Source organism: Callorhinchus milii, unplaced genomic scaffold (genome assembly GCF_018977255.1).
Source record: "Callorhinchus milii isolate IMCB2004 unplaced genomic scaffold, IMCB_Cmil_1.0 Scaffold26, whole genome shotgun sequence".
In the NCBI taxonomy this organism is placed as follows: Eukaryota; Metazoa; Chordata; class Chondrichthyes; order Chimaeriformes; family Callorhinchidae; genus Callorhinchus; species Callorhinchus milii.
In genome coordinates, this window is record NW_024704767.1 from 5,473,578 (window position 1) to 5,496,118 (window position 22,541).

At 40.9% G+C, this 22,541-nt stretch overlaps 1 protein-coding gene across 1 annotated transcript; it reads left to right on the top strand.

Moving 5' to 3' along the window:
* Positions 1–8,294: 8,294 nt before the first annotated feature.
* mthfs (5,10-methenyltetrahydrofolate synthetase (5-formyltetrahydrofolate cyclo-ligase)) lies at positions 8,295–17,095 on the top strand. The gene is made up of 3 exons (XM_042344040.1): positions 8,295–8,455; positions 11,205–11,469; positions 16,712–17,095. The coding sequence occupies exons 1-3, from the start codon at positions 8,345–8,347 to the stop codon at positions 16,933–16,935; spliced, it is 600 nt and encodes a 199-aa protein (XP_042199974.1). The 5' UTR covers positions 8,295–8,344; the 3' UTR covers positions 16,936–17,095.
* The last annotated feature ends 5,446 nt before the right edge of the window (positions 17,096–22,541 follow it).

Sequence of the window (22,541 nt, forward strand, 5' to 3'; positions counted from 1 at the left end):
TGATATTATTATTGTTGCTGTTGTTCTTATTATTAATTATTTTTTTAAAAAAAAACGACGACCAAAGCGGTGGCTGTGGGGTGTTTTTTTTTTCCCGCCCCCCACCCGCCCCCCCCGCCAGCCCGGACGGACGGCCCGGCCCCTCCGCTCCCTTGTTGTCGCTGCTCGAGGCCGCTCCCGCTCCCTGTCGCTGTCAAGAGCCACAGCGGCCCTCTTAGGCTGCCGTGACGTCACAGGCGGAGCGCAGGGGCTCCGGATTGGCTGCTGGGGGCAGGTGACGTCAACGGCGTCGGAGGGGGCGTGTCAACCTGTCCTGTCACTCACTCACTCACTCACTTCACTCACTCCAACGCCTGTAATACAGTCCCCGTCACCTGTCACACTGTCCATCACAGCATTACAGCCCCAAATACATTGGCCTTTCCTTTCCATCACCACCAGGGGATCGAGGTCATAGTTCTTTCTTTCTTTAAATACTACTGATAATAATAATAATGAAATTGGTCCCTTGAATCCGCCACTGTTTTTTCGGGGCTCCGCTGTGCGCAATTGGCTGCCGCGTTGCGCCCACACAATACCCAGTCAGTTCACTTTCCAGTATATTCTGTGAAGCGCTTTGAGACGTCTCGAAGACGTGATAAGGCGCTTTATCAAATGCAAGGATTGTTATTATTAGTAGTATTTCTCCTGGAGGGAAAGGAAGCCAATGTATTTGGCCTCCAGTGCTGTATGATAGGTGATGGACTGTATGCAATCGCCTCAAATCTTCACCCAGGCCGGGCGCTCCCTTTGCCATTCATTGTCCCAAAAACAGTCGCCGAGCGACCAAATTATTATTATTTTGTTTTATATAACTAAATTGTAATTTCAGCACAAGAATCCTTATACTGTACATTTCTACATTTTCTTGTATGTAACACATGCTTTAAATTACGGTCTGCTTGCTCCTTTATGATCATTAATATATCGTTGATAAAGTAATCGATTTGTTGCAGTGTTCATCATCCAACATGGCTTGAATGAAAACCAGACCCCTCGGTAACAACACACACTTTAATGGACTGGTGCATTTGTTATGGAAATTTTCACACCAGGAAGACATCTCATAGCACATGACAGGATATACTATATGCTAGAATGACTATGCTGTGTGGGTGAATGTATTTGTATGTCATTTCACACTCTCGAGTGGGTGGCCCCATTGCGTTCTCGGAAATACTCACAAATATCTCCAGCTTCGACAAAGTGACAGTTAAAAGACTTCCGTTTCGGTGTCTGGGAAAGTTTTGATGTAACTCAGCTGAGCCTAAGAACTCATTGTGTGCTTCCTGCAGGCCCTGACACGCTCATCAATTATTGTTCTTACTTTATTAGAACAAGGCGGCTTTGAAATTTACGGTTTTGTGTTACAAAGTTTATGTTTTGCTTGACATTTTTGTGGTATTTTAATTCCATTTCCAGCACCTTGGGACGTCCTCCCGAAGTGAAAGGCGCAATACAAATGTAATTTTGTTGTTGTTCTTGTTTCATGTACAGTTAGTTTGTCAGTGAACAAGGTGAAAGAATTTCAAAACATTCAGCATAACCTGGGAGAGAAAACGCAATCTCTGAATTATTTTCCTCTCACCTTTCCATTAATACCGGGCAAATAAGTATCTATAATGTTTAAAAATACTGTGCAAAGAAAATATCTCATGTGATGTTTTAATTTGGGCAACCGATCAATTTCTTTAAGTACTCTGTGGGGGGAAATAAATCACGTTGATGAAGAGGACTTCAGAGAACCAGCTTCCGAACTGAATATATTTACGAATTGTCAAGAACCTTAAAATTTAAAAGATATTCTCAAGGCTGTAAATCGCGGCTACAATAAACGGCTTTAAGGGTTATATTATATTGGCAGAGGCTTGGAACCACTTACTTACTTACTCAGTGCCAATTTGTGTTTGGAGAATGGTGAGGTGGGGTAAGGTAAGGCCCAAGTGGAGAGAATAAAAAAAAGAGTAATATTTGGATTAAATATTAAACATGGATTCAATCTACTGTATTAAATGTTCTTCCAAAGCCATTTGTGTCTTCCTCGGATTTTGTTTCACTGTATAACTTTAAAAAGGCAATCTCTCGACCCATCGAGAATGCATTGGTGTAATCCATTACATGTAATATATTAATTATTAATAATAATAATAATAATAATAATAATAATAGTAATAGATGCAATTACACTGGCATTTCAATTGAGGAATTTTTTTGTTGCAAAGGAAAAAAGCGAAGTGGTCGATTTCACCGAAAGCGAACCGCGCAGAAGTTATGTCACTTAGTGAGCGGAAAGTTTGGTTCGAGTTGGGGTGTTCCGATCAGTGTGTGTTGGGGGGGGGTGGAGGGGTGTGGTGGGGGTGTGTGTGTGGTGGTGGTGGGGGGTGTGTGGGTGGGGGTGTGTGTGTGGTTTGTTTGGGTTTCACTTCCCTGATTAACATCATAGGAATTTTCGGTTGTGTCACGGAAACTTTGCGCCCCACACACACCCCCCACACACCCGGTACATCACTGAGCAGCGCAACTCAGGTGAAGCAAAGGCAGGACAGAGCGCACAGACCAGAGCCGGAGGGAGACCCGGGGCAGACATGGACTTCAAACCCACCACCAGCAGCAGCACCAGCAGCAGCACCACCAGCAGCTCCACCACCAGCCCCACCAGCAGCAGCACCAGCAGCCCCACCAGCCCCACCAGCAGCAGCCCCACCACCACCAGGGAGTGCATCCGCTCCTCAGCCCAGGATTACTTCACGTACGTTTGCCGAGGCGCCGCCTGTCCGCCTGCGGCAAACCCCGCGGCCGCGTCTTTGCGCAGAGCCGGAGCCGCGCTGCGAGCGCACGAGAAGGACTTCGCCGGGTGGGTCGCCGAGCTCGGCCTGCGCTCCCCGCGGGAGGCCCAGCGGCTCCTGCCCGGGATCGCCGGCGAGATGTACTCGGACGGGAAGGACAACTGGGGGCGAGTGGTGGCCCTGCTCGCCTTCTGCGGGGCGCTGGTCCAGCGGCTGCACGGGGGGGAAGGGGAAGGGGAAGGGGAAGGGGCCCCGGGACCCCAGTCCCCGGGGGGCGCGATCGAGGGGGTGGCCGAGGCCGTCGCAGACTACATGTGGACCCACAAAGCTGAATGGATCAGAGAGAACGGCGGTTGGGTAGGTTTTGGGGGCTTCTCGGGAGCTCTTTTTTAAAAATTATTGTTGTCTCTACGTTTATTTTGTTTTGTAAACGTATTTGCGTGACACAAATATTGGTGGGTGGGGGTGTGGGGGTGGGGGGGGTTTGATGCAATGTAATTGTCTACATGTATTGCTGTAATTGCCACACTCTCCCCCTCCCACTGTGGGTCTCACAAGTTGTGGGTTCAAGCCCCAGAAGGTTTTTTTTTTTTGGGGGGTGGTGGGGGTGTGGGGGGGGGTGGTGGGGGCTGGTATCTCACCGGCCTTTTTGCCACCGCTTCCCTCTCGACTCAGTCACCTCCTGATGGCTCATCGGTCTTAAGCGGAAGGGTGGTCCGGAGTTATCCGGATAGCCCTGGTTATAGCGACGAGCTATCCGGAGCGACGAGTTATCCGGAGCGGCGAGTTATCCGGAGCGGCGAGTTGGGCGGATGTAGGAGTATGTAAATAATTGCGGCCGGGACATCGACGGCGTGCCGGCTTAAGCGGCCGGGATAAGCTAAATCAGGGTCGAGTTATCGGGCGTTTACTGTAATTGACGTGCGGAGTAAGGCGACTCTCCCCCAGATGAAATTGGTCACTCACCCCCCCCCCCCCACCACCCCCCCACCCCGGCTGTTTGTGGAATCTTGCTGTGCGCAACATGGCTGATGTATTTGGCTGCGAACATACAGTCACTACACTTGACATTTGCTGCGATGCTTTGACATTTCAATAATATAGCCTCTATATTAATCAAAGTTCTTATTACATACCAGAGAATCTACCCATGTAATAAAAACTAATAATCCTTGCGTTCGATATAGCGCCTTATCCCGTTGTCGAGACGTCACAAAACGCATTACAGGATATACTGTAGAGTGGATTAACTGTGTATTTTGTGGGCGAAATGTGGCAGCCAGTTTGTGCATAGCAATGTCCCACAAACAACCATGGAGTGAATGATCATTGGGGGATTGTTGGCCTGGGCACTAGGAGAAACTGCCTCCGCTTTTCGAATAGTGCCATGGGATCATTAATGTCCGCCTGAACTGGCAGACGAGACCTCGGTTTAACGTCTCATCTGAAGGACGGCATCTCCAACAATGCAACACCACCAGCCCCCCCCCCCCCCCCCCCCCCGCATATAGCTTAGACTATGTGATTCGAAGTCTGGAAAACATTTTAATTTGTGCCTAATAATGGTAAAAAAACTGTTTCCTTTCCTACTGCATTTTGTTAATTGTCTTTTTCAAAAAAAATAGGAAAATGGAATTGTGGAATATCTTCAACGCAGAGACACAAAATATTCCTACACAAAGTTCTTCGCCATCACTGGGATTGTTGCTGCATTGTCTTTTGGAATCTTCCACTGATGAAAATGGAAGATTGAACGATATTTGAAGCCTATTAAGGATATTTTACCAAGAAATGTAATTTTATATTCAGATTTCCTATCTAAACTATTCAAATGTCTTCTTCACGTTGGTTGCTGTTTCCAAGAAAATATGTGCTTTGGTGTTTGTTAATATTGAAAAGTGTATGTAGAGTAAAAATAGCTCTATGTAACTATCTAATCCCAAATCTCAAAGTTTATACAGGTTTTTACGTTTTAGTAAATATTCTGTTCATATAAGTATTAGTATTTTGTATCAGAATCAATAATCCAGTGAAACACTGAATATAATAAATAATTGTACATACAAGAACGAGCTAGTGTTATTTGTTCTTTAAGTGACCAATACAGATATTGCCAGAAAATGTGGTAATTTGATACGCGACAGCTAATATAAATAACATCCTACCCGAACTGTATATATGTCTCAGTAAATCCAGTTGAAAGTTTAAAAATGAGGAGTAGGCCATTTCTCCCTGTTACAACAAGGTGAAGACAGTTTACATGTGGAAACTGGACAAAAAACTCAGTTGCACAGTCTTGTTGATTATTTTATTTATACTGCCTTCTTTCTTTGAATGGTTCAGGAAGGTCTGAACCCGGGCAAAACACAGACTATAATATTGATCTAAACCTGGACAAAAGACGCAGACTATCACATCTTTCTGGAACGTGGTGGAAGATATAGATTGTCACATCGTTCTGAGCCTCAAAAGAAGATATAAACTATCTTAATCCTGGACTGAAGACATACCATCATATCATCACTTATATTAGGGCCTATTCTGAGCCCAATGAAATTAAAGCAACACACAATTGGGAAGCCCACTTCAAAGTTTAAAATGTATAAATTGTTTCATTGTTTTGTTAATGTTACAGGAGTGGTCAGCTATGCCGGCAATGGGAGACCAAGCACAAGAAACAACTGGAGAGTGAAATACAACATCAATTTTGAATCAAAAGCTTCGACAGAGAATTTCATTGTATTCATTACTAAAGTGTCAAAGGCAAATTTATTCAGCATACTTGCACGATACAGAGAGAAAAGGAGGTTGTTAAAAACTGAACAGAAATGATAAGAGAATCTGGAACAGATGAGAATCACACTTGTGGGTCACCAGACAATTGGGCATGAATCATTGAAGAATGCACTACAAATACACTATTGATGAATCATTTTAGATTGTATGGGCAACACAAGCAAAATTGGTTTGAATCCCCTATTTGCCATTCATTATCTTCTTCTTCACAATTTGTCCTTCTCCTTTGCTAAGCTCCGGTCTGCTCCACATCCCCCGCCCCAACCGCCCTACTATCGGTGGCCGAGCCTTCAGCCTCTCAGCCCCGAGGCTCTAGAACTCCTATCCCCCACGTGCCTTCGCCGCCTCCTCCCTTTCCTCCTTCAAGGCCGGTCTCTAAGACCTTTCTCCTTTGACCCGTGCCTTCAGCTCCCCTCTCGACTCTCTACCCCCTCCTCGCTCCCTCCCTTCCCTCCCCTTACCCTGACCATTTCCCCCCTGCTCAGGTCCTGACCCAACTGTACAGCGCCTTGGGACGTCCTCCCGACGTGAAAGGCGCTCAATAAATGGAATCTTGTTGTTGTCTTGTTGTTGTAAGCTATTTAACTCCTTTTTCTTTCTACTGGTGACACAGATGATCGAACCTCATCCTCGTGGGCATTATTCATGCACGAGCCTTGACAATGTATGACACCCTATTCAGCCATAGGGTGGTCACAGCCCTGTCCCCATGCGATAACCATCATCCACATCTCTTATCAACAATCCTTGAATCACAATCAGGAGTGGGACTGTTTGATATTCTGTTCCACATCCAAAAAAGATGATGATAATTTTAGCCCACCCTACCCGCATACACTACTGCCTTGGCTACCTTCAGCTAATTGAACTAAGGCTGGGAATCAAACCCCTTACCACAACTTAATAGGTGAACTTGTTGGGCCAGCAGGGGAACAAGGCACTTTTAAAGCAAATTACCATTTTTTTTGTGTTTGGATCTCTGTACAATTTTTTTTTTCTCTTTGATTCTTCACTTTGTGTTGATTCTATCTCTGTAGTCACACAAATGTTTCTCTGTTTCTCACTAATCATGAATCACCAATAATTACATGCTACCAAAAATACATAAGTCTTTAAAAACCCACCTGCAAGAAAAAATACTGTATATTCCTTTATACTGTTCCTTGTACAGCTCATAGCCATATAGGGCACCATTCAACTTTTAAGGGTAGAAAAATACAAGGATTATTATTAAAAACACAAATATTTAGAGCAAAGTCTGAATCGGATCATGGGGCCAAAGGATCCTGCATCATGTTAGATCAAACCTTTTTAAAAAAATGCATTATACAGAAACACTATAGAATTCAATCTTTAAAAACAAAACTTTAATAAGGGAAACGTGAGGATAACCCTTTCAACTTAATAGCATGAGCATGAAGTTTAATTTGGTTAGCAACTTTGAAATCTCACATTGTTTTAAACAGAAACTCATGTTTTTTTGTTTCAGAGGCTGGCAGTACTCCACGAACATACCTCAAGCCAGCCAACAACTGTGACACAGACAGAGTTCATTCCAATAAGTGTTTAAACCCCATAAAGTAGGTTTGATAATTTATATTTAGATTTGAAAATAATATATCCCAGAACTATATTTCGCATTCCTCTCAAATATTTTTGCCAAAAGCTATTACCATTTTGTCTTAAAATTGCTCTCACAAATTTTAGTCCCTCCACTGCCTCCTCAAGTGGCTCATTCCACATATTCATATTCATACTCTTTGGTGGGAACAATTAAATCCAAGATGCCTTTTCTCTTTCGAGCTTGATGTAAACAGCGATGTGTCACAAACAGGCATGAAGTGAGTGATCAAATTTTATATTTGGGGGACTGTTGGCCCAAAACACTGGGAGAAACTCCCTTCTGCTTTCGAATCGTATCATGGGAACTTTAACGCCCAACAAAACAGGCAGACGGGACCTCGGTTTGTCTCATCTCAAGGACAACACCCGTGGGACGACTCAGAGCTCCCCCAGCACCGCGATGGGAGTGCCATCAGCCGAGATTACGTGACTTACAAGTCCCAACGTGTGGGGGGGGGGGGGGGGGGGGCTTCTGTCTCAGAGGCAGGAGCGTAGCTCCAGCACTCAATACACTTCACAGTCTAGTCCGTGGAGCGCTTTCGAGACGTCCAGCAGACGTGAAAAGCGCTGCGTCAAACGCGAGGAATATTATTATTATAACACGAAATACACCTCTTCGCCCAAGACACACAGTCACTCCACTTTACACCCTATCCCGTGAAGCTCTTTGAGACGTCCCCTTGACCGCGAGAGGCGCTTATTATTATTATTACTATATAATAATAAAAATAATTATAATATTAAGCCTCGCATTCGATGTAGCGCCGAATCGTGCCTTTGAGACGTCTCAAAAGCGCTCGACGGGGGAAGGCGAATCGACTGTATATTTTGTGGGCGTTCAGGTGAGGTTTTATTATTATTATTATTATTATTATTATTATTATCATTCACGACAACTGTTGAGCCAGGAATCAATGTCTTGTTGAACCCAACAGAGACAGCTCACTGTGGGCCGTGTTTATTTATGGACACATTTATTTACCTGCTGTCTGGAGCCCACAGGTCAAGGTTAGGCCTCCGCCCCCCACCCCACCCCACCCCGGGGGTGTGGGTGAGGGAAGGGCCAGGCGGGGGGGGGGGGGGAGCCTGGCAGCCGGGAGATGGCGACGCTCAGAGCCGCCAAGCAGACGCTTCGCCTGGACCTCAAGAAGAGGGTGTCGGCGCTGAGCGAGGCCGAGAAAAGGAGCCAAACACTGGCCGTCACTCGCCAGGTCAGGCCCCGTCACACGTTAATGTGCCAGTAGGCCCGACCCCCCCCCCCCATACACCCCCACAGCTCCCCCCCACCCCCGGGGCCTGGCCTGAGGCCCGCAGCCTCGGCCTCCAGTAAAGGACAGCCCCGCGGGGTGAGGCGCCGCCTCCAGTCACAGTCACACACAGCACCCGAGGCCGCGACCTTCTCTGGTGTCGCAGCGTGAAGAGAATCACACACAAATAATAATAATAATAATATAATCATAATAATAATCCTTGCATTTGGTATAGCGCTTTTCACGTCGGGAGGACGTCCCAAAGCGCTTCACAGAACACACTGTAAAGTGAATTGACTGTATATTTGTGGGCGAACGCGGCGGCCAATTGCGCACAGCAATGTCCCACAAACAGTCGTAGATTGAAAATGACCGATTTATTATTGGTTTTGGTTTTGGTTTTGGTTTTATATACAAAAGTATATAAGTCCCTCTCTCCCTCTCTCTCTATATATGTACATAAAGTATATATATATATAATAACATTAGGTGTATATCCTTAATATATTATATATTATTAATAATCATTATTATATCCATTCTGCCCCACACCTGCGCCACGACGCGCTCTCTGCCTTCCCTCCTCGCAGCAACATCTCCCGGCTCCGACACCGCCTCACGCCCCCGGCCGCCGAGACCCTCATTACGTCGAGGCTCGACTACGCAAACTCACCGCTTGTCGTCGTCGTCCCCCCCCCCCCCGACTCCTCCCTCCGCAGATCATCCGGAACTCTGCAGCCCGCGTCCTCTCCCGCACACCGGGCTCCGCCGCCCCATCACCCCCGTCCTGGCCCGGCTTCCCGTCACGCAGAGGATACCGTTCGAGATCCTGGTCCTCACCTTCAAAGCCCTCCATGGTCTTGCACCCTCCCCCCACCTCTGCGACCTCCTAAACCCCCTGCCCACTCCATCCGCTCAGCGGGCTCCGTCCTGCTCCACGTCCCCCGCCACACGGTTGGCGGTCGGACCTCCTGCCACTCTGCCCCCACCCTCTGGAATTCCATCCCTTCGTCCCTCCGTCTCGCGCCCTCCCTTGCCACCTTCAAGACCCATCTCAAGGTTCTCCTCTTCAACCGTGCTTTCGATCACCCTCTTACGACTGTTTGTGGGACATTGCTGTGCGCAATTGGCTGCCGCGTTCGCCCACAAATATACAGTCAATTCACTTTACAGTGTGTTCTGTGAAGCGCTTTCGGACGTCATCCCGACGTGAAAAGCGTTATATCAAATGCAAGGATTATTATTATTATTATTATTAAGTGTGTGTATATATATGCGTTTAAACGTGTTTAAATGTGTTTAAATAATATATAATTATTTAAAGTGTGTGTATATATTAAGTGTATGTTTATATCTAAATATATAAAGTGCGTAAACAAAGAACATATTTGTAAACATGGAATGATTCTACTTGAAATCAACATGAGGAGGGGACATGTCCAGCCTGTTTGATCTTTTTATTGATTGGTGCTGATCATGGGCTAAGTCACCTCCACCAGTTGGATTGAAATCATTTCCCAGTACGAATGACACAAAGCCATTGTTTATTTTTTTTTTAAAAAAACATCAATTCAGTGGATGCCAAGATACGCCTGAACACCGCAATGCTTCTAATTCTCAAATTAGAAAAATAATTTTAAAAGTAATAGAAGTAAATAATAATACATAGGTATCATCCAGGCTCGCTCGTTGGCACTCTAACCTCAGAGTCTGAAGGCGTCTGGGTTCAAATCGCACTTTAGGACTTTGAACTCACAGTCTAGCCAGATCCGCCAATACAGTGTTGGGATCCACTGCATTGTTAAAGGTGGTCATCCTTCGGATGAGATGTTCAAGTGGATGTTGAAGATCCCATGGCACAATTTGGAAATAGATGGGAATTTGTTAGTGTCCTGTCTAAGTTGTGCCATGATGAATTCTCATTTAGAAAATATCACTCAAGACATTGATTTTCTCATCCAATTTCACCTGGAGTAGAGAGTTTCATATCATAAACAGGTTTTAGTGATGGAGAGGGGTTGCATTTTTACTGCAAAATATAGTCCTGGGTCACTCCATACTCAGCTCAAAATATAGATTTTCCAGTTAAAAATCACCCGTCTCTGTCAATAATAAGTCAAATATTCAATTGATATTACTTGTGTTGTTTACCTATTGAAGGAAAGAAAAATTATGATTCAACAGTCTATTACTTTCCATTTGTAGCAGTCCCAGCCAGCGCAGAGATAATTATTACTTGATTTAATAATGCAAGTTAAAAAAAGGCCACAGTATGCAATGAGCATTTGAAGGAGAAAGATAGGTTAATATAATCCTTTATAAGTACTGAAAAGATGGATTAGGTGCTTTACTGCCCTTTATTTGCAAAACTGATAGGGTTCTGCACCTGGGACTCTCCAACTACTTTTGACACAAATTGTAGAATCCCAAATCTTCCCGAAACCCAAATCTCTTACTGGATTTTTTTTTGCTTGTCAGCAAATTTACCAAATTTATAATTGGAAACCCCCCCGGGCAAATTGCACTTTGGTAGGTTTTATTAACTCTTGTAATAACTGGGACAATTGTGTACTGATTCCATCATTAGAAATAGAATCAGTACACAATTTTATAGAATGTCAATTTCAATGCTTGTCTCACATTTAATTTAAATCCACTTAGGCTTTTTTGATACATCTCTTTTAGTGTTAATGTGTGATTTTTTTCTTAGCTTTTTGTTCACCCCAAGTACCAGAATGCCGAAAGAATTGCTGTCTTTCTGAGCTTACCTGATGAGATTCAGACAGAAGACGTAATAGAAGATATTTTTCAGCGTGGGAAACAATGCTTCATCCCACGATACAAGTCACGAAGCAACCACATGGATATGGTGAAACTCACATCAGCTGAAGAAATACAGAATCTTCCTCTTACATCATGGAATATTCGTCAGCCTGCTAATGAAGACAATTCTTGGCAAGAGGCATTAGCCTCAGGTTGGTAATGAATGTCGTAACTAAGAGTGTTTAAATTTGTAGAGTTAGGATTTCAGTCCATTGCTTGCTTCAGATTACATTCATATTTTTCTCCTTTTTTTAAAATATATAAAGTAATAGTCCTTGCATATTTTGGGAACCATTTTGCAAATTAGAAATAAAGAGTCCACTATTTTTTGGTTTCTCATTTGCTGCACATCAATATAAATAGAATAGCCAGAACAATATAATTAGCAGGAAATTTATGAAGTTAGACTAATTTGTGAAATACTGGCAACATCTATTAACTCTATGAAATATGTGGATATGGTTGGATCTCCGACTACAACAATGGGACAATAAAAAAGTGTGTGGGTGCAGTTTTTCTATGGAATCCGCTATAAAGAGTGTCCTTTGCTATAAAACCGCTTAAAAAAAGGGTTTTACACAGAGGGTTGCTAGGATGTGCTGGACTGGTGGTCAAGGCAGGATCCATATCAGCTTTCAAGAGGATAGATATCTTAAAAAAGGCATTTTGAAGAGGTTGGCAGGTAAATTGGACTGAATGGATTGCCTTTTGCACTTGTTCTGTCCTGTGGAGTGCTAAGCATCCTTTGTCCTTAAAATCACAAGCTGAAGAGAGAATTAATAATACATTAGAATGATTGAATTGTGAAGGAAGATGGAAATTGGATCTCATCGGATCTGAGTCTAGACAGATATTGCTCTTAAACCTGTCACCTGAAATACAAAATGAGTATTATTACAGTGTAAATGGTGAAATTGTATTGGTGCATTGCAGGGGCTAGTGCCAGATATTAAATTGCTAAATGAAAATTGAATTGAAAAATATTGTTACAGACAGGTTATTACTTAAAATATGTAATTTAAAAATGTGCTGTCATTATTGTTTGGGTTCTCTTGCTTTGAAATATATTAAGATAAAAATAAGTTCATTATTGATTGCTGTTTCTTGTAAAGAAACGTCATTCCAAAATAGGATTTCATAAAACCAATTTAGCAATGATCAGTAATATTGAATTCACCTTGCTGATCTTTTTAAATAAGATTAATATACTGTATTCCTTGCATACTTGACTTTCATTTACCGTGTTTGTCGTAAATCTGAATCAGAAATATTCAACTTGCAGAGTTCCAAGCTGATCAATTGCTGAGGTTCACATACACTCTCAAGTTCCAGTACTCTTTCTCTGAATAATGAAATTGGTGCAATTAACAACAGAATTTCTGCAATTGTTCAAAAGAATTATTCTATTATAAATATCAAATTTACAGACCTCTATTTTTAATTGTGCATACATTTCAATAATTCTAGGTGTATACACATTCTGCTGGGCTCTGTGGTGATCTACAACAACCACAACTTGTACTTATGTAGAGCCGTCCATGCAGGGTAGCATCTCAGAGCACTTAGTACAGTATTCAGTGCTGATACTGGTTCTTTACCATTTCTAAGTGTTTGTTTATCTGGTTACTGTTTTGAAAGATAATTATATTGGCGGATGGGCCTTCAGCCACTCTGCCCCCACCCACTGGAACTCCATCCTGCAGACCCTCCACCTCACCCCCTCCATCTCTCCCCCTTTCTTGCCTCCTTCAAGACCGATCTTGAGCCCTCCCCTCGACCATGTTTTCGATCACCCTGTTTCCCCCCTGCCCTCCACACTCCCAATCACAAAACGCTGACTGTCCTTGGTGCCTTGGGAAGTCCTCCCAACGTGAAAGGCGCTTTACAAATGTACTTTTGTTGTTGTATATTCCAGTGGAAGGTGCTTTTAGTAAATCAGAACTACTCTGTGACTTTAATTTTCATTACTGTACAAAAGTTTACTCAAGTCTTACAAAAATACTTACAAGATATTTCTTTTCTGTAAAATGCACCATTTAAATGTAGGTTATTGCTGTTGTTGAATTGAGTTGCTATAATCAATGGTATTTGAGAGCCTTTCAACCTATCTGGCAGTTGCATAAGGAGAAATCTAACTTGACCACACTGTAAAGTGAATTGACTGTATATTTGTGGGCGAACACGGCAGCCAATTGCGCACAGCAATGTCCCACAAACAGTCGTGGATTGACTAGGTGCAAGAGGTTAATTGGGAAAAGCTTTTGATTATCCTTCTCCGAATAATGCACTAACTGAGATTGTGACTTTACTATTTTTTTAAATGTTTTACAATTTCATATTTTCCAGGTTTTGGCAAGACGTTTATTTTTTTTAAAAGAATATATAATTCTGGTAGTCTTTGGATTAGTATTGGATTTTAAAAATAATTGCAAGTATTCCAGGATGGATGAAAGAAATTGAATAACAGAATTCATTTTTAACTATGAGAAAACCTTGCTGAATTGATGAACAGCCACATTGTATAAAATTGCCAATTTATTTTCATGAGGCAAAGTTAGAAAATAAATCCCGGTTTGTTTATATCTTCAGCTCATCCCATATATCCTACAATTGGAGCATGTCTTCAATTCCTTATCATCAAATATTTGTTTGTCGAACGTGACTTTGCTTCTGCTTTGTTGCCTTTTAATATTTTAAGCGTTTCGTTTAACTGGAACTGATTTCGCAGAAATCATTGGAAGTAATTTATTTTCCCCAACAGATGGCACTGTGTTACAAATTGTTATACCCGCAACATCAAAGTGGTGATGTTATGGTAGAATAGATTTTCAATGCTGCACTGTACCTGGAAGATAAAATAATTGGCTTAGCGAGTGGGCATTGATGCACATTAAAGCCCTAGATTCATATCAAAAGTTATATCAAGCAATTTCTTAAAGGACATCATCCTGCATTCCACAAACGCTTGTATTTACAAAAATGAAAGTGGAATTCCAATCCCCCTGAATAGTTACATCCTTTGCTTATGGATGCATTTAACAACAACACGTATTGTCTCTAAGACTCGGATTAGAAATAAAAGTATATCTAGGACTCTCCTTTATTTCTCTCCCTCTCCACTGCTTTTCCATATTTGGGCAGTCCAACTGGGAATGCCAGATGGTCTGGGCCACCTTCACAGGTGCCAGCAATGCCCCTTGTGTATTTGATTATTAGAAAGTGCTTTTGGAGTGCAATGATTTTCTGCTACTTTTCCCTGGCTTGGCAGTCTGCCTCACTTTGGGGCTGTGCCCAATGACCTTATGTTGTTGGCGGTTTGAAGTCCAGAGGTGGCCTCTGCCTGAAAGCTGCTGGAGGCTGGGTTCAAATCCAGACTCTGATATTCAGACATTTGCTGTGATGCTCAGCAGCATAATTGGGATTACATAGTGAATGCGAAAGGTGGCGCTGGTGCTTAAAACAGCTTCAGGTGGCTTTTGAACTAAAATGATAGGTGCAACACCAAATGCAAGGATTCATTGGGCTTGTCCACAAAATACACAAACCATTTTATAATATCCTGTGAATTGTTTTGAGATGTTTTAATGACATGATAAGGCGCTATATCAAATGCAAGGATTATTATTATTATTATAAACAATAACCTAGAATTGGAGCATGGTATGAGAGGTGCATTAATAGACTGTTTAAATCCTAAATCGTTTATTATCGCCCCGTGGGTTTTATTACTGAGTCTATTTCACATTGCAATGTAAATCACAGTTGATAATCAAGTAATGTCGTAGAATATCTTCGAGGCATTTTCGAGGCAATTGGTTAACGCTTTCTGGTTTTGCCTAGGCATAGCAATGAAATTAATAATTTATGTCATCACTGACAGTAAACACTTGAACAGATCAAAAAAATATGTTTTAATTGGAATGAAAGGTGTGTCCCTGGTGCTCAGATCAATCAGTGTCTGTCTACCAGTACAATTTGTAAGACAACAGTAGAAGATACTGCCATATTATTGTGGTGATTTACCTATTTGAGTGTTCGTGTTTCACAACACTCTTAAATTTAGAAGATTGCATGGTACTGTTTCTCAAGCTTACCAGGTTGATGTATTTACATCTTATGAAGAAGAAAAAAATGAAGTTTGAAGGAATGTATTAGATGAGGATGCTGGAAAAGCTGTTTCGTGTTGTTCTGTTTAGATGAAGGTGCAAAATAACTCCTTTCCTTTCGAAGGCAGATAAAGATTAGAGAATCGTACTTCAGGACATTTGATCAAAGACAGGGTAGCAGTTCTGAAGTAAAAAATGTTGCTCAGGGTGAGCTTTTGGCAATGTATGACTGATGGCTTCTTTTATGTGACAAGGCAGATGTGTTTGAAAAAAAAAAAAACTGCAGAGGGGGAAGAACAATTTGTCTGCTCTCGAACAGAAAAAAAAGGCATCTGTTTTGAGTGTATGGGTGTTTGAAATAGTTCTCTGTTGAACAGTCATAGGAAAGTAGAACCTTAAAACAGAACTGAATCATTACATAAGGATAACAAATGAGGTTGGGATATTGATGCTATTTACTATATCACGTTCAAAAATCAATTAGATGAGGAACATTATACATTCAAATATCCTTTTGTTCTGTATGTTTGTCACTCTGGTTTTATTTCCCACTCCGCATTGCTGTGATTTAGGGCTGGCACTTCCCAGCCGCTCCCCACACACAAACTTTGAAGAGCACAAAATTACATTATCTGCACCTTAATGTTACTGAAGAATTGGTCACAAAACATACTGAAGTGCTGTAAAAGGAGAATGGGAGAACGACATCTATTGTATTTATGCTGCATCACATTTCCGCATGTTTTCAATAGCCCATGTGCAATACAATTTGCACACCTCGGTTATAATGCAAGTGCAAAAGAACAATTTGATGTGAAATGGTCAGCATAAATGAGGGATTCATGCCTTATTGGATTGAGCATTGGTGTCCCAATGATCTTTTCTTAATCCTGATTTTTCATGCATTAGATATATTTTTTAAGGTTAAAACAAAAAATTTAATTTTAGTCATCCACACAGATTTACTGTCTGAGGCTAATTGCAACACCTCCACTGCTACCCTAGCTGACATCCAATGATCAAATATATTGAATGTTCAAGTTCAGTGTGACTCAGTATCACACCAGGTTGTGGATCTGCCAACTGCATAGTTTCTAAACTTTTACCAAGAGTATAATAAATGGAAACTAATTTTCAGAAGATTATTGGGAGGGAGTTGGGGAAGACAATACAACTTTCTGTATTTTACCAACTTTAACATCAACTTGATTACCATTCTGTATTTGTTATTATTATTCTACATGTTAGTCAGTCTTTCTCTTTTTTTTAATTATTTCTCCTCAAACAGGAGGTCTGGATCTCATTTTGATGCCTGGCCTGGGGTTCGACAAACAAGGAAACAGACTGGGAAGGGGAAAAGGATACTATGACACGTACCTGGCTCGCTGCCTGCAGCACCCTAAGGGAAAACCATTCACCATTGCATTGGCCTTCAGAGAACAAGTCTGTGAATTGGTTCCTGTGGCTGAAAATGACATCCAAATTGATGAGCTATTGTATGCAATTCAGTAAATTACTTAATTTGAAGTATTTCATGTTAATTGCCTTAAAATTAAAGCTCGTCAATTGTGTGTTTTGGAAAAAAAAGACCCTTTGGAAATAATTATATCCAACTTAGTAAAGTTCATTTTTTTCTGAAGAATGACATTTCATAATTTATTCTGAGAAATATTTAATGAGACTTTTCAATTGAAAATAAATTTATAATAAAACATATATACCAGTTTATTTTAATTGTATTCTAGCATAAAAGGCTTCATATTTTGATTATATATTTGTGGTAGAAGATATTGTAATCTATTTGTTAATTAAATTGTTGGAAAGAAACTTGCAACCAGCAATGTGTTAATTAACACTAGTACTGATCATTATATAGTTAAATTTCACCTGGTCAATAACCAAAGAAGTTGACTATTCTGTGGGTGTTTCTGACTTCCCACTCCGTCTCATCTCAATTCTTATAAAGGGTTAGGTAGTTTCCATTTCCTTTTCTAAATTGCGTAATTCTGAAAAATAATATGCTCTGTCATAACAGCTTTAATTAACAGCTAAACTTGGTTGAATACAGCAAAAATAAATTAGACTAATTTACTCTACGTTTGAAAAACAGAAAATAATACACTAAAGAGTTACTTAAGTTCTTGCCACCACTAAATCAACTTTAGGTCTCTCCACTTCCAGTCTCCGAACTCACTGAAATAAGTTTGTGAAAATCGTTGCATCTTCCAATTCCAAAACACGTGAAGTCGTGGCATTACCTTACGTAGCTTTAACACAGATTTTGGAATGTGGATGCATGACAGTTAGTTTGCTCTCACTCCACTTATTTTTCATTACCACTTTTAATACAATGGAATGGAATCTAATATGACCATTAATCCAAACTAAACACTATGCTATATTTCCTATTAGGCATTTGTTTCATTCACATCTTTCTTTACATTCAATAGAGTAGGACTAAGGATGGTAAATTGTTAATAAATTATTTGTCAAGCACTATCTAGCAGTGTTAGAGCTCATTGGATTAAATTAATTGACTGCTAGAAAGCCAGGTCATGATGTGTTCCAATATGTAAGGTTATTAATCAAAATCAACATCTCTTTGGAACATAAGCATATTGTGATTATTGGTTTTAATACAAATTCTACCTTATGTGAGAAAAACAGATTTCTTTCCAATTTTTTTTGACTGCTACATACACATAAGAAGGTACCTTCTATCCCATGGGGAGAAATTACTCAACTTTCATTTCTGGTCAGATAATTTCCTGCAAGCCATGTGAACTGTCTGGTCCGTTTCCTCAATGCTTTTCCTCCATGAATCGTGCAGGACATTTACCAATGGGCTCACACCTCACCAAATAAACAAAAGTTTATCTTTGTGTGCTTCAGTTCTTCCAGGTTAAGAATATTCATTTTGAGGACTCGACACTTCCAATTTTTGGTAGACTTTATTTTAGTTTTCTTAAACGTTAGTCACTACTTTTATACAACAAATTGCATTTATACAGCACCTCTCAAGTCAGGATGATGTCCCAAGCCGCTGGATAGTCAAGTGTTTGCACCCGAGCTGTGGGTTGGAATCGAGAGGTGGGGCTGAAGGCTGATGGGGTTAGGAGGATATCCAAAGAGGAAGGTCTTGAGACTGACTTTCAAGAAAGTAAGGGAGCGGGCAAGGCAGAGGAGTTCTGGGATGGAGTTTCAGGGGGTTGGGGCAGAAAGGCGGAAACCCCAACTGCTGAAGGTGAGACGGGCATGGGGGGGGATATGCAGCAGGTCAGTGCCCACTGAGGAGAGGGAGCAGGAAGGTTGGTAAGGTGTTAGTAGATATAGGAGCAAGACCGAGAAGGGCTTTGAAAATAAGGATGAGGATCTTAAACTCTAACCTCTGGGAATAGGGAGCCAGTGAAGTTGGTTGAGGATGGGGGTGATTGGCTCATGGAGCTTGGTGTGGGAGAGGACAGAAGCTGCAGAGATGTGAATAATATACCATATTATCGATCATATTCAACTATATGATCAAGAACATAGTATTTCTTGGGCTTGTCAGGGTGTCGGTCCTTCAGAATCGGAGTTTGCTTAGAGTGCTAATGGGAGTACTCTGCAGTATTTCAGATAATTGAGCAATTAAAAGAACTTGACTAATTTATATTAAATTGTTGGTGAAATATTTGTGCAGTATTTATACATACATTTGAAAACATTCAATAAATTCAACATTGAGAATGTGATAGTTCTAGAGTTTGATGACAAATTAACGTTAATGTTTGTTCACACATATCCTCAATTTCACTTTGCAATGTTATTGAATATGAAATGTTATTGAATGGAACATGTTGTAAACATTAAGCTGTCCAGCAGCAGGACAGCAAGCTAAAGCCCTAATGGGTAGGGTGGTCCTAGTTGACAAGCAGCGGGAAAGCTTGCCAGACAGGGCTCTCAATGGTTCTCTGGTTTTAGCTAGTTAGACTCCAGCAGTATCCCAATGCACACTCTGGGTTCCCCAAGCCTTATTAGGTAAGCAGGATATGATGGATGGGGCTTTTGATTTTTTTTTTGCACGATTTTTATTATTAGCTATTTGATTTTCTTCTTGAAAGGTTGTCTCCATGGATTATCACATATATTTATGATTTCTCAAGGGTGAGGAATTGGTGGACTGTAGGGCTGAACCAATAAAATTAGCAGTGACAGAATTATCAATGATAATGTCCTGTAACATTACTGGGGGCAGGATGTCCAGGTGGAAACAGTCCACACTGTGTAAATGTTATTAGGCTTCTAACATTGCTTGTGGGCTGTAACCTTTTGAATTAAGGCACTGAAAGTTTTTTTTCAAAAAACAGAAGCTTTAGTTATTAATGCAGTGTGTATTTTGAATTCATGGTGTTGTTATTGGGATCATTTCATTCTCCATGTCTCCTTAGATTATCCACTCTCTTGATGGGAAGGTAAAATGGAATAGTAACTTTAGTCTTTGAAGGAAGCTGCCAGTTTGTGTGAAATACAGATGGCAGCCTCAGTTTGTAGGCTGGCTCTTCTACAATGGCTCCTGGTGGGAAGGATTGATTACACTTTTCATCATGCAGAATCAGCAGATGTTTGTGATATGGAAAGCCTGGCACAATAAAGATGGCACTAACTGCATGGGGGAAATTTGTGCACACCAATGAGATGTCTGAACCTCTCTCGTATTGCAGATTGCAGGCTGATTGGTGTAACAATAGCAAGTTGTCTTAGAATATGCCTACTGCATCCTACAGGGGATCCGAGAGAGAATGTCCTTTATGATCTCTTAGTAGAGTAGTTATATTTGTAATAACTAGCTTAAGTTGATCTCATGCCAGCTTTGAAAGAATCCATAAGGAATACAGTATGCAGATCACTGTTCCATGATATAGTCCTACGCATCATGAAATTTGAAGATATCATTTTTAACCATTACAATTTGCAGAGCTGCAATTATTGAGTGCATACGAAATTCTGAATATCACCATTATCTTTAAACACCAATAATCTTCTCTCTAAATATTTTCCAACCGCTCATCCACAGTGATATGTCTGTTCATTATATTTGATGTTGAAATATGTACATGTTTACATATTAGTAGCTTCCAAGTAATATTCACACCCCTATCATTATAAATCGTGTATATTTATGGTTTAAATTTACTCAACACACTGCACTGGAAAGAAATTCCATGGATCATGATTTTATTCCTATTGCAGCAGCACAAACAGCAGGCAAACACAGCACCTAATTTTTATTTCCTTAATTAGTCCTGGCTCAGAGTTTTTAATGCTATTTAGGGATAGGGACAGTTTCATACTATGTAATACATAAATATCAAGAATTTAATTTAAGAGATTTTAGTATCATCTGCAAACTTGGAAATTGTACTCCCTATACCCAAGTCCTGATTATTTGTATAAATCAAAAGCAGCAGTGGTCGCAATACTGACCCCTGGGGAGCATCACTGCACACTTCCCTCTAGTCAGAAAAACAACCGTTCACTACCACTCTCTGCTTTCTGTCTCCCAGAATTCACCTGTATACCTATGCAATATGACCATGATCAGCATATTTTAGGCGGAACCTTTAGTGGAATGTGCCTCAGTGACATAATAATAATAATCATTGCATTTAATACAGCGCTTTTCACGTCGGGAGGACGTCCCAAAGCACTTCACAGAACACACTGTAAAGTGAATTGACTGTATATTTGTGGGCGAACGCGGCAGCCAATTGCGCACAGCAATGTCCCACAAACAGTCGTAGATTGAAAATGACCAATTTATTATTGTTTTTGGTTTTGAAGGGATTATTATTAGGCGTGTGGAGTAAGGAAACTTGCCCAAGGTTTCATCCTGCCTGGAATTGAACTCAGGTCTCTCGCTTGCAAAGGGAGTGCTCTAACCACTGAGCTACAGGACTCCACATAAGTTTTTTCATGCCAATTGTAACTACACAACCTTTGAAATTTGCAAACACTGCAGGAAGCACTCCTAAACCCGATTGTTATATTTTAACATTGTGATCAACCAAAATACATTCTAACCTCTGTAATATATGCTGTCTAATGATAGGGGTATAATTTGCGAACTTTGCACATTTTTACAAAGCGATTTACAAATGGTGAATTTCTGCTCGTTGGTTCTCTGAAACATCTCAGATGTTGATCAACACTGATCACCAGGCAACTATCCGATTTTATTGAAAGTTGAAAAAGAGAAGCGTGAGATCTGAGGCCTAGTGAGATGGCTAGATGTGCTAGCAAATAGCACATCATTTTGCAAATTAGACTGTTATTCCTAGATCATCGACTATTAACTACTTCTTGATAAAAATTTGTGATAATATTTATAGCATAACAGATCCCTGGGCTTATTTCAAGACCATTGCTATATCTTACATTTTTAATTTCAGCAATAAATTTAGCCTCACATTTGTCACCTGAAAGCAATCATAATTATTCCTCTATAATAATTTGGACCTGTACGATTCATCCAGGATTTGTTTTACACGATATAATGCACATAACGGATGAAAGATCTGTTCAGTTGTTTACTTTTTTAATATATATTTCTCACTAGGCCACAGATCTGACGCTTCTCTTTTTCTTAAAAAGAGGGACTGGGTGTCTGTACACAGTGCTATTAATTGTTGTTATGGAAGAGCAAGTAGTTTTGCATCTTAGGTTCTTATAATTGGGCAGCATATATATCTGCCATTTACACATTGGTTTGCCAGTTTCATATGATGGTCGAGTCACTTTCCCACCATGGAAAGAAAAGCTTCCTTTGGGATTTATGGAAATCTCATAAGTTTCATTGATTAGTCTGACATACTCTATTTGGAGATTCAAATTTAATAGGAAAATACTGCAGAAGAAACGCAATGAGGATTTAAATTGTCCAACTCAATCCAATTATATGCTGCCAATGTCAGTGAAGGTAACTTCAGTGTGTTCAGATAGCCAGCAGAATAGACAGCAGTAAGTCAGTACTGTCCAAAGAATTTCTTGTCACAAATACACATGGCCTAGTTTCATATCACCCCACAACATTAACTCAGAACCAGCAAAGACTTCTTAGCTATTTGCTGACTATCCAAAAT